The 12522-nt window shown below is 35.7% G+C and overlaps 1 protein-coding gene across 1 annotated transcript in view; it reads right to left on the bottom strand.

The window, feature by feature from the left end:
- The window catches only part of LOC111724355 (nuclear receptor coactivator 1-like), a 186194-nt gene that overhangs the window by 28429 nt on the left and 145243 nt on the right, over positions 1–12522 (bottom strand). The window contains exon 4 of the mRNA XM_023511817.1: positions 12352–12508. Within this exon, the coding sequence (XP_023367585.1) occupies positions 12352–12372 (21 nt within the window). The 5' untranslated portion in view covers positions 12373–12508. The remainder of the gene's footprint in view (positions 1–12351; positions 12509–12522) is intronic.

Below are 12522 nucleotides of genomic sequence, written 5' to 3'. Positions count from 1 at the left end.
CCCAATTTAAAGCAAGTATGCCAGACTTATAATAACAACCACAACAAAAAAGGTGTTGAAGACCTGAACATGATTTTGTTAATATCTTTTTTTTTTTTTTTGCAGTTTTTTGCAGGGGCTGGGTTTAAACCCGCCACCTCCAGCACATGGGGCTGGCGCCCTACTCCTTTGAGCCACAGGCACCACCTTGTTAATACCTATTTTGAAACCCAAACACAAAAGAAGCATTATGAGCCAACTGCATTACTGCAACTAACTACAGAGATCACATAAGCATAAATAAGGTTAACCATATATCATGGAACTAAAAAAGCCACTTAACTTCATCACATATAAATAAAACATAAACACTTTAAAATTTATTAATATAAAATAAAATTATACAATAAACTTAAAATAATAAAGAAACATCAATTCTAAAATTTACTACAAATGTGCAAACAAAACTGAACAAGGAAGATGAGAGATATGACCTTAGAGTTTTCCCAAATCCCAAAGTAAACAGGTAACGCCGACTTCATGCTCAGGGGTCGCTTCTGGTTTTCTTAGCTGCCCACCTTTTCTGCCTCTAATGCAATTACATTACACTCATCTGAGAATTTACCTATCCGGAATTCTACTTGTTCTCAATATACTGGGGACACATTACTTATTATAGTATGCTATAAATTATAATTCTCTTGTCTCCCTTTCTAGATTAGAAACTCAAAGCTAGTTATTAGATCTTCTATTGTATATCTAATGTCTCACATAATGACTAAATGATATAGACACTAAATACACAGGTGATGAATTGAGATAATTAAGGTTTTTAAAGACTATTTAAGTACTTACTAAGATAGTTAAGACACTTAAGGTTTTTAAAGAATATTTAAGTATTTCTACAGTTAAATATTTTCTGGTAACTTTTATAAGGCTTTGAAATTCTTTCCTATGATTGGGAAACATGAGCTTTCTTGAAATCCTTATTCTTCTACTTCCAGTAGGGAAAAAAACAAACTACCTTCTTGGTCTAGAAATTGAAGAATCTCTCTTCTAATTTTGAAAAGGTAAAGACTTACTATTTTAGACTAACAACCTGCAATCCTTGACAGTACTGCAGATATAAAGCCATATTGCAGTTATAAAATCTATAGAATCTCGCAGATTGGATAATTTTGAGCAACAAATAAACTATCTAAAACGAGTCATACAGTAGTACCACTGGACTCCTAACTTGAGATTCACATCTGCTAAATTTATCTAAGATTCTGGGTCTGCAAAGACTTCAGACAACAATCTAATAGCAGCCAGACAGGCTGACCTACCAAAATAAGAGCCAATAGTCAAAGAGCTATGAGACAGTCACCAAAAATTTGTTCATGGTATGATTCTGGTATTAATTGCTTTCTACTTACAAAACAATAAAAATAGCAACATGAAACCTCTGATAAAGAAAAACTGTTACAGTTTACTTATGTGGAATGGCATTATATTTAGCAGTTAGGGTACTAAAGTAAGGGTTACTAAGAAATTCTGGTTTCAGAAAAACAATTTGCATATCACCTTTTAAAAAGAGGTAAGGTTTCTAAGTAAAAGTATCCTGTTGATTTAAAAAGAGTTGCTAAATTATATCCAATCTTATGTAATCTCTAGAGAGTAGTTTTAGGAACTAGAAACCACACTGCTCTCTGTTCAAATGTATCAGACTAAACCAAATACCCAAAGGCTGCAGAAATAGGACAGTGCTTTGTAATTCAGTTAAAACTTTCTATGTAAGAAACTTGTCATTCAGTTCCTGAAATTGGCTGAGAACTGCAAAATTTTAAAAATCAGTACCAGTTAGTTAATAAACAACTCTAATAATAAACTTTAAAATGCATAGCAGGCAATTAGCACAGAGAAGCCTATAGATGATGAGAAGGATTATCAGAGAGCTAACCCTCCTCAAATTGATAGTTTATGAAGACTGTCACACAGGAAATATAATAAAGAAAGAGCTCTTGCACAGGGTAATTTCCATTAAAAAAGTTTCTCACACTGGAGTCCCACAGGCACTAGGTTTCTCTAAAAAAAAATTTCAATCTTGCCTTTTTATTTCAATGACAACTGAAATCTTTTTCATGTTGTAAGAAAGGCTGGGAACTTAATGATTTTCCTTGCCCTTTTTATGTCTGGAGATGTTATATATTGTTTATCCACTCATCAGTTGATAGACATTTAGGTTATTTCTAGTTTGGGGATATTATCAATGATACTGCTAGGAACATTTGTATGTACCTTTTTATGTAACCATGTTTTAAATTCTTTTGGGCATTTAGGAGTAGAACTGTTAGGTCATGAACACTCTAACTTTTGACAGACTGCCAAACTCCCTTCCACAGTGGTGACATCTCAAATTCCCATTAGTATTGTACTATGGTTTGAATTTCTATATCCTCGCCTAACATAGTTATTTTACCCCTCTTAAAAAAATTATAGCTTACCCTAGTGAGTATAAAATGATATCTCATTCTGGTTTTGACTTAACAGTTCTTAATTGCTAATGAATATCAAAAATCTTTTCCTAACCATTTGTGTATCTTCTTTGGAGAAATGGCTATTTAGGTCTTTACCCGATATTTTCAAAAATAACTTTAATATTTTTGTATGTTTGCGCATATCTAAGAAATACAACATAATGTTATATCTACACATACAAAAATGGTTATTACTGTGAAACAAATTAATACATGGTGGCCATAAAGCTCGTGTGTACACCCTACACATCTATCATTTCACAGTTACCCATCCCCCCAACCTGTGGCATTGTTTCATTCTCTTGTCTTTGTATATTTGACCTTTTCATCTTTTTAAGATTTCACATGTAAGATCAGGCAATATTTTTTTTTTGTATGTGGTTTATTTTGTTTATTATAAAGTACTCAAGGTTCACCCAGGTTATGGCGTTCACCCAGGTTAAGGCGGAATAATATTCTACCATGTATACATGCCAGGGTTCTTTAGCCATTTGTCTGCTGACAGACACCCAGGTTGTTTCTATGTCTTTCCTACTGTGAACAATGATGCAATGAACACAGGAGTACAGATCTCTTTATGAGATAGTAAGTTTGTCTCCTTTGTCTGTATACCTAGCAGAAAGAGTAGACGGTCATAAGGTAATTACATTTTTAATTTCTTTAGAAACCTCCATACTATTTTCTATAATGGCTGCACTAATTTACATTCTCATCAAGAGTGTACTTGGATTTTCTTTTCTCTACAAACTCTTTCCCCCATTTTTAAATTGGGTATACAAATTCTGACAATTAAGTTTGCAAACTCATCCTAGCAAAATGGCAAAATATATATTTTTTTTTGAGACAGAGTCTCACTATGTCACCACTTGTCACCCTCACTATGTCACAGCACCCAGAGTGCTGTGACGTCACAGCTCACAGCAACCTCAAGTTCTTGGGGGGCTTAAGTGATTCTCTTATCTCAGCCTCCCAAGTAACTGGGACTACAGGCGCCCGCCACAACGCCCAGCTATTTGCAAAATACCTGGGAACTACTCCCTTGCAACTTTGGAACTTTTTCTGGAATGGCCAGCAAAGCTGTCGTTGTATTGCCCTTGATGTTCTGAAAGTTATCAAAATGACTTCCTTTCCACATTTCCTTTATCTTTGAGTAAAGAAAAAAGTCATCGAGGGGCCAGATGAGTTGAGTAAGAAGGGTGTCTTAATACAGCTATTTGTTTAGTAACTGAAAACTCTCTCATAGACAGTGCCATGTAAGCTGGTGCACAAGCTGTGAGTTGTTGGCTAAGATTTTCAGTTACGATTCTCCTGTTTCTCTATTTATACTTACTTGTTCTACTTTGTCTGCTATGCTTCTAACAGTCAGCTAACAATGCTGACACATAATTCAATAAATTTTTGGAATGTTTTCATCAGTTCTACTTGTTACTGGCCACCATGACCTCTCTTCATAGGTGATGATATCCCTCTCCTCAGAAAAACGTTTACTCCACTTGTACCCTGCCATTTTCTCCATGACATTATCCCCATAAACTTGGACTAACATGGCCAATTTCACTTCTACTCTTGCCTAGTTTAACAAATTTAGAAATTATTCAGTTATTCAGTGCTGTAATGCAAGCTCCAGCATTCTCATGATGGCACACAAAACCACACAACACTGATGAATTCCATTCAGCAAGACACTGCTCCATGTCAGCATGATAATAACTGTGAGACACTGATATACCAAGTTTTGAAACCTTACCAAGTTGTTGTATGGTACTGCCAACATAAGTGCATGGTGGAAAGTGCATGAACTTAATGGTCGGACTATGTATAATTTCTTGCTATGATTTTTATTTTTGTATTATTTTTTTTTTATGCATTTATTTTTTGAGACAGAATCTCACTTTGTCACTTGGGGTATAGTGCCCTGGCTCACTATACCCCAAGTCACAGCAATCTCTCAAGTGATCCTATTGCTTCAGCCTCCCCAGTAGCTAGGACTACAGGTGCCCATGACCATGCCTGGCTATTTTTAGACACAAGGTTTTGCATTTGCTCAAGCTGGTCTTAAACTTCTAAACTCAATGGATCCATCTGCCTTGGCCTCCCAGAGTGCTAGGATTACAGGTGTGAGCCACCATACCCGGCCCAAGTTGTATGATTAATTAGATTATTTATTTATTTTTATTGCTGAGTTACAGGAGTTCTTTATGTTTGGAATACTATTAGACATATGATTTCTGCATATCTTCTTCCATTCTATGGTTTCTCTTTTCACTTTCTTTATGCTGTCTGTTGATGAACACAAGTATTTAGTTTTAATGATGCTCAACTTACCTACTTTTTCAGCTTTATTTAATAATTTTAATGTCTGGCCCCCTCAAGGATAATTTTATTCATTGCTATTTTTCCTATATATGGGCCATACTTCCTTGTTTCTTTTCATGTCTCCTAATTTTTTTGTTGAAAACTGGATATTTTGAAGCTAATAACAAAAGACATTTCCTTAAATGTCTGGAAACAAAAATTCTCTCTAAATACACAGATCCAGGGACCAAAACTCACATAGTGGTTATGCCTAGCCCAGAGAAAAGGCTTTGCCCCTTAAGCCTTGTAATGACCTGCCAACATCTTAACTATTATGGCTAGGAATAAAAAGCAAAGGCAAAGAAATGGATTTAAAGTAATCAATGAGTTAAACATCATTTAATTTTATCTTATTGATTCTATAAAATACCATATTTATTGTAAAGTGTTTTTTATAAAAGAAAATCCTGTGCGAAGTCTTTTAAATTTATGTTAATAAAGACAGTATCGAGGACGTGGTAATTTAAAAAGTATGTAATGGGGGCAAGCACCTATGACTCAGTGGGTAGGGCACCGGCCCCATATACCAAGGGTGTTGGGTTTGAACCTGGCCTTGGCCAAACTACAACAACAACAACAACAACAAAAATAGCCAGGAGTTGTGGCGGGCACCTGTAGTCCCAGCTACTTGGAAGGCTGAGGCAAGAGAATCACCTAAGCCCAGAAGTTTGAGGTTGCTGTGTGCTGTGACACCATGGTACTCTACTGAGGGCGATAAAGTAAACCTCCGTCTCTAAAAACATAATAAATAAATAAATAAATAAATAAAAGTATGTAATGTTTAAAACAATATATTTAGGGCAGCGCCTGTGGCTCAAAGGAGTAGAGCGCTGGCCCCATATGCCAGAGGTGGCAGGTTCAAACCCAGTCCCAGCCAAAAAAACCAAAAAAAAAACCAATATATTTAATATATTTGTTTACCACTAAACACTTTTCTATAAATTAGGGGGCAATGCTTTCTTTCCTTGCATTAATTTTTTCTAAATGTAAAGGGTAAGTAGGAAGAAAGTATAAAAGTTTGTTTATTTTTTCCTATTAACAAATACACAGAAGAGGAAAACCAAAGCTCTGTATTTTACGTTACTAATACTGGCATCATTTAAAATTTAACTTAAGATAAAAAATAAATATATGTATTTACCTTGTTAAAATATTTCTAGTATTTTAATTTGTGAATCAGGAAAAATAGCCTGTGCAATACATATTTCTAATAGCTATCTGATTAAAACTGACTGGCAAACATAACCTTAACATTTCCTTACAAATCTATAAAACTGTATGATTCCAGTTATCTTAAAGTGACATAATGCTACTGCAGGTATACTGCACATGTCTTCCAAAATTCATTCTAACTTGTGTGGGTTTTTCTGATTAAAACCCCAGTCTTTAACTGGTGTAAACAAAAAAATAAAGTATTCATTATTTACTTGCATGTGCACAAGAGAATAGTCTATTATAACAGTTCAGCAAAGAGATTATTCCTTTAAAAAGCAAATTGTGTCATTTGGGACAAAACAAAGTGATAAACATTTCAATGTCCTTCTCTTTCCACCAATCTCTTCCACAGATTCAAATAACAATGAGCAGAAAAAAAGCTAGAACCTGGAGCTTGAAGAGAATAAAGATCAGCATTAGATATGGATAATCCACAGTGGATTAACCAAAGTCGAATAACCAGATTTATTACATAAAATTATTCCAGTATGGAAAATAAAGAATCCAGTCCTAGATCAGAAGTTGTTTAATTTCCCTCAATATATAGCTTGGTTAAATACACATATCTAAACCAATAAAATAAAAAATATACTAAAATTTGATCTATAATGTTATAAGGCACCACAAGTACCAAAGTAATAAGAGTCAAGTGGGTCAAAATAATTTGTCAAAACAATGAAATTGTAGTTTGAGGGCATCATAAAGTGATCAAGTCAGGCAAAGCTCCAGTTAATTTCAGAATCACCTAGACCAACTGAAGAGGAAAAGGCATAGATAAAATCACAGTACAAAACTACATACAATCTTCACTGCTCTCATTTATAGAAAGGATATGGATTTTTTTTTTTAAGTGACAGAGTCTCTGTTGCCCCTCTGTAGAGTGCTGTGATGTCACACCTCATAGCAATCTTCAGCTCTTGAACTTAAGTGATTCTCTTGCCTCAGTCTCCCGAGTAGCTGGGACTACAGGCGCCCACTACAACTTGAGGCTATTTTTTTGTTGTTGTAGTATAGCCAGGGCCGGGTTCAAACCCACAACCCTCAGTATACGGGGCCAGCGCCCTACTCACTGAGTCACAGGCGCTGACTGAAAGGATATGGATTTTTAAAAGCTCATCCGAAAGTCTAAGTCACTTCATGTGATTCATTTATATTTGGCAATGGCTTATTCATACCCATTGAAAAATGAAAAAAAAAATTCCTAAGCATTTCATGTGACATAGCTGGTTAACACCACCATTCCCTCAATGCTAATACTAATTTAGCCAGCTATATCCCTTCCGATGCAATGACCAAAGACTAACTCAATAAATAAAACTCAAATTCTACTTTGTAGAGTTCTCAACAGAATAACTATGAAAACAAAAAGAAAAGTAGCAAGAAAAATAATGCCTATAAAATTTTAATCTGGAGCCTCAGACATAAAATTTCAGAATAAGGACTCAACAATTGTCACCCAGTGAAGTGTTTCCCAGATTTTTCTGACTATAGGCCATGTAGGTTGCATAAACATGCCTATTCTGCCTGTTGTCACTTTTGGGGTATAAGGTCAGAAGTAACAAAGATTTTGATTAAAAAAAAAATAAAAGTTTCTTAAATTAAATGTAGACCTATTAATAAACATTTAAGTAAAGGATATGACAATATTATAGAGAGAGAGCATTTACTATGTTTCATGTGCATTAATTCACTTATCCCTCACAACTGCAATGTAAAGTATGTATTATCTCTTTCTCAACAGTTTTATCTACTACTAAACTATGATCTGATGGTGATGATGACAACAAAGACTAACACATACAGGATTTACTATGTGCCAACCACTGTTCTAAGCACCTAATGTATATTAATTCATTTCCTTACAAGCCTTTCTCACATTACTCATAAAATACAAGATAGGTAGTATTAGAATTCATTTTAGAGATGAGGAAATTTATTTTTAAGGCTCTCAAACATATAAATAAAATCTTTTCAATTCTTAGTCCAAATATGACATGAAGATAAATGAAGTTGATCAGATACCTAATCTTGATTTATCTTCTATGGCGTAAAGCAAATTATTTCCTAGAAGATGTGATTTACTTAAAATATAAACTCACTATTCCATCAAAATCAAAAGTCCTACTTTTGCAAAGCCTAATTTTTGATACAAAGTTTATAAATCTTGGATTCTAAAATTATACATGTACATTTGTGTATAATTATATATAATAATATATACAAAATTATATACTTAAATATATAATTTTACAGAAATATAACTTTTTTTTTAAGAGACATTATCTTAGCCCAGGCTGAAATATAGTGGCACCCTCAAACTCCTGGGCTCAGGGCAGCGCCTGTGGCTCAGTGAGTAGGGCACCAGCCCCATATACCGAGGGTGGCAGGTTTGAACCCCACATACCGAGGGTGGCAGGTTTCAACCCAGCCTCAGGCAACAACAACAACAAAAAAAACTCCTGGGCTCAAGTAATCTTTTTTTTTTTTTTTTTTTTTTTTTTTGCAGTTTCTGGCATATGGGGCCGGCTGGCATCCTACTCCTTTGAGCCACAGGCACCACCCTCAAGTAATCTTCCTATCTCAGTCCCCTGTATAGGCAAAACACCTATATGCCTCTGACCAAAAAAGCCGTCTGAGAGACAGCAGTGAAAAGACTTCGTGCAGGCATACTTGTAAGAAACTGAGGCAGAATCCCATGTGGCCAGGTTGGTTGTGAGCCTAACATGACCAAGGCTTTGGCTGGAATAGCATTTCCAGACTATGTTAAGGAATTAAGGTTGATTTTATAAGGCCAATGAAAAAGCCCTTTGGAAAACTGGCCAGATACCCATCAGCAACCTCTCCTGATCTGTGGTGACGAAGGTCGCTTGCTGATGGGTCTGGGAATGGAGTAACCTTTCCTGATCTGTGGTAAGTGATGAAGGTCGCTTGTTGATGGTCCTGGAATGGAAATGTGCTCAGGGACTTTAAGGGAAGAGGAATTTACCCAACACATACAGGTATCTAATGGCACAGATGAAACTTGGGCTCGTGAAAGGCTTTTGAGAAGTCCAGCCTGAGAATTCCTTATAAAAAACTCCAGCAAACTCCTCCTGACTTAAGGCCTACATGGAAGCAGAGGTTTGCACACAAATTCCTATATGCCCAAGAAGTTTCTCTATGCTTTGCTTAAAGATGCAAAGTAACAGCCTCCAAATGGCAAGGGCAGGTATTCAATCTACCTTGTTCCTCCCTGGCCTCAAGCTTCATCAGATAAGAACAAAGTACTAATGGCTAACAATATGTTCTCCATTAAGATTGGGTTATGTTGAAAGGGTTATGTTAAAAGGTGTACGTTGAGTGGATTATCAGATGTCACATGATGTTTAATTGGATCAATGAGGTCACTGTTGTATGTACAAAATTCCCTATATAAGCCAACTGCAAATAAAGAAGCTCGCCATTTTGCCTGAGTGAGCAGATGGTCACCTTTATTTAAAACACAATTTCAATAAGCGTGCTTATTCTCCACGACATTGCTTTTACGAGACCCTTAAGGCAACACCCCTGTATAGTTTAGACAATAGGTGTATACCAACACACCAAGCTGATTTTTAAATTTTTGGTAGCAACAAGGTCTCATGATGTTGCCCAGGCTTGGTCTCGAACTCCTTGCCTGAAGTGATTCTCCCACCTCAGTCCATCCAAGTGCTGGGATTATAGGGATGAACCACCATGCCTGGCCTATGTGATATTTTTATACACACAGACACACACATATACAGGGTATCCATAAAGTTCATGTGCAATTTAAAATTCCACACTATTTTAAAATGCACAAGAACATGTATACACACACACACACACATACATAAATTCCTTTCTGTAACACTCAAATTACCTTTATAAATCTAATTCCTATAGTAATTCTAGGCTGCTGTCATATTTAAATAAACTACCTCCTGAAAAACAATCTTTACAGGCTTTGTTTTCCCAGAAAAGGTTCTCAGTAACAAATCCATGAATCTCCAAAGTCTCCCATCATAGTACTAATTACATATTGGATAATAGTAATAAAAATGTTAAGTTTCCTGACAATCTCTGACCCCCGCCCCCAACTGGTATACAACTATTAATAAATGTTAAGGGAATTCAAAAAGATAAAAATATTTCATCATGATGAGGAAAAATGATTTTTCTCAGAGTCACTCAGTGAACAATGAGTAAAGAAAAGGAGGCAGGGTGTGGTGGCTTATGGCTATAATCCTAGTACTTTGGGAGGCCAAAGCAGGAGGATCATTTGAGCCCAGGAGTTCAAGATAAGCCTGGGCAACAAAGTGAGACACCCCACTCCATCTCTACAAAAATAATTAAGAAAAATCAGCCAGCTGTGATGGTGCACACCTGTAATGCTAGCTACTGAGGAGGCTAAGCTGGGCAGGTCTCTTGGGCCCAGGAGTTTGAGGTTACAATGAGCTATGATCATGCTGTTGCACCCCAGCCTAGGCAACCTAGTGAGACCCTGCCTCCAAAGGGAAAAAAATAATATGAAAAAGAAAAGAAAAAAAGGTATTAATATTTCCTTCCTGAAAATTTATAAAGAAGGATTTCTTTTTTTTTTTTTTTTTTTATTAGAGACAGAGTCTCATTTTGTTGCCCTTGGTAAAGTGCTGTGGCACCACAGCTCATAGCAACCTCCAACTCCTGGGCTTAGGCAATTCTCCTGCCTCAGCTTCCCAAGTAGCTGGGACTACAGGGGCCCGCCACAACACCCAGCTATTTTTTGTTGCAGTTTGGCCGGCCGGGGCCAGGTTTGAACCTGCCACCCTTAGTATATGGTGCCATACTCATTGAGCCACAGGTGCTGCTCAGGGATTTCTTAATTGATTAAAATTTCTCTTTGTTATAATGTAGCCTACTCTGAAAACTTTCTTTTATACTCAGAATGTTTAACTCATTTATTTCTCCTTACTGAGAACCAAACAAAAAACATAAGTTAATACAGATTGAGCGTTCCAAATCTGAAATCTGAAATGCTACAAAATCTGAAGCATTTTGAGCACCCATATGATGATGCTCAAAGGAAAAGCTTATTGGGGAATTTTGCATATCAATGTTCAACCAGCACGTATAATGTAAATATTCCAAAATCTGAAAAAAGTAACAAAATATGAAATACTTCTGGTCTTAAGCATTTTGAATAAAGGACAATCAACTTGTAAATACAAATGTTTCACTAGTTAATAAAAGCCAGAAACCTGGAGTTGTGTCTATTTTAGAAACTGATGAAATTTTAAAGAGAGGTAGAGGTAAAAAAAAATTAAGACAATATTCTCAAATAATTTTATAATTCTAGATCATGCTTTAAAACTCTCTGCCAACTGAGACTCTTCCCATTATTTATTCCTACTATAAGTATTGTCAGCCAACTAAATCTTACTGCCTTTAATTTCTATGATTCTTAAAATCTCACTCTCCAGGTTGATGTCTATCATTCTCCATGGTGGCAACTGTCTCCTCCATTAAAAGTGAGCGGGTGTGCAGCTGGGGTAGAAGGAAAGGGGGGATTTCAGGGTTGTTGGTATTGTCCTACATCTTAACTTTGATAATGTTGTTGATAATGTTTGATAATGTACAAATAACTCAATATATGATAATTCAAAAGTTATATACTTAAAATTTGCAATTTTTATCTATATATGCTATAATTTAATTAAAAATCTATTAATTAAAAAAAAACTTCCTCCTGAAGTCTTCCCCTTACTGGTTTACCAGGGTCCAATTATTCAATCTTCTATCTACTGTCTTGGCTTAGAGTATGTTTATTTTTGTACCTACCCTATTACTAATGCCATGTTCATAGTTCTATTTTCAGCTAGCTCATGAACTTTAGTAACAGTAACAATGTAAAAATGCCCAAATGGACACACACACACACACATATATAAAATTAATGACTGCATATATATGTTAGAAATATATGAATCTAATGTGGGACTTTGATTTTCTGATGAGTGTTTCTGCTGTCATTTTCAACTGAGTACGGATTGAAGGGCTTCACTGTAAGATGTCAGATCTAAAGCCTGAGCTGTTTTCATGTACACTACAATGGTTCATAAAGTGTATCTACAACTTTTTCAACATTATTACTTAGGAATGGAATGGCAACACCTGTTTTACAAGAATGCTGAAGCTTCCCAGACCAAACACATTATTTCCATAAAAATAATAGTCAAAGATAATCACACTCTCTTCATACTTTTGTAAAGAGAAAATGCTTTAAAAACAGAGCTACAATTCCTACCTGGGAGACCTCTTTGTTCATAATGAATTCTCAAAACAGATATGGTCAAATCTAGTGCTCCAGAGGGCAGCTTCCAAGGGAACGGGTTAATGATGTTTTCCACGGATGGCTCTAGTCTCTTCACTCTCACCTCATTTAAGGCCAATTATACAAATAACTAAAACAAATGAG

The sequence above is a fragment of the Otolemur garnettii genome, unplaced genomic scaffold, assembly GCF_000181295.1.
Source record: "Otolemur garnettii isolate 467f Iridium unplaced genomic scaffold, OtoGar3 scaffold00022, whole genome shotgun sequence".
NCBI classification, from domain to species: domain Eukaryota; kingdom Metazoa; phylum Chordata; class Mammalia; order Primates; family Galagidae; genus Otolemur; species Otolemur garnettii.
The sequence above is the reverse complement of the archived record's forward strand: the minus strand, read 5'-3'. Positions and strand labels throughout refer to the sequence as shown.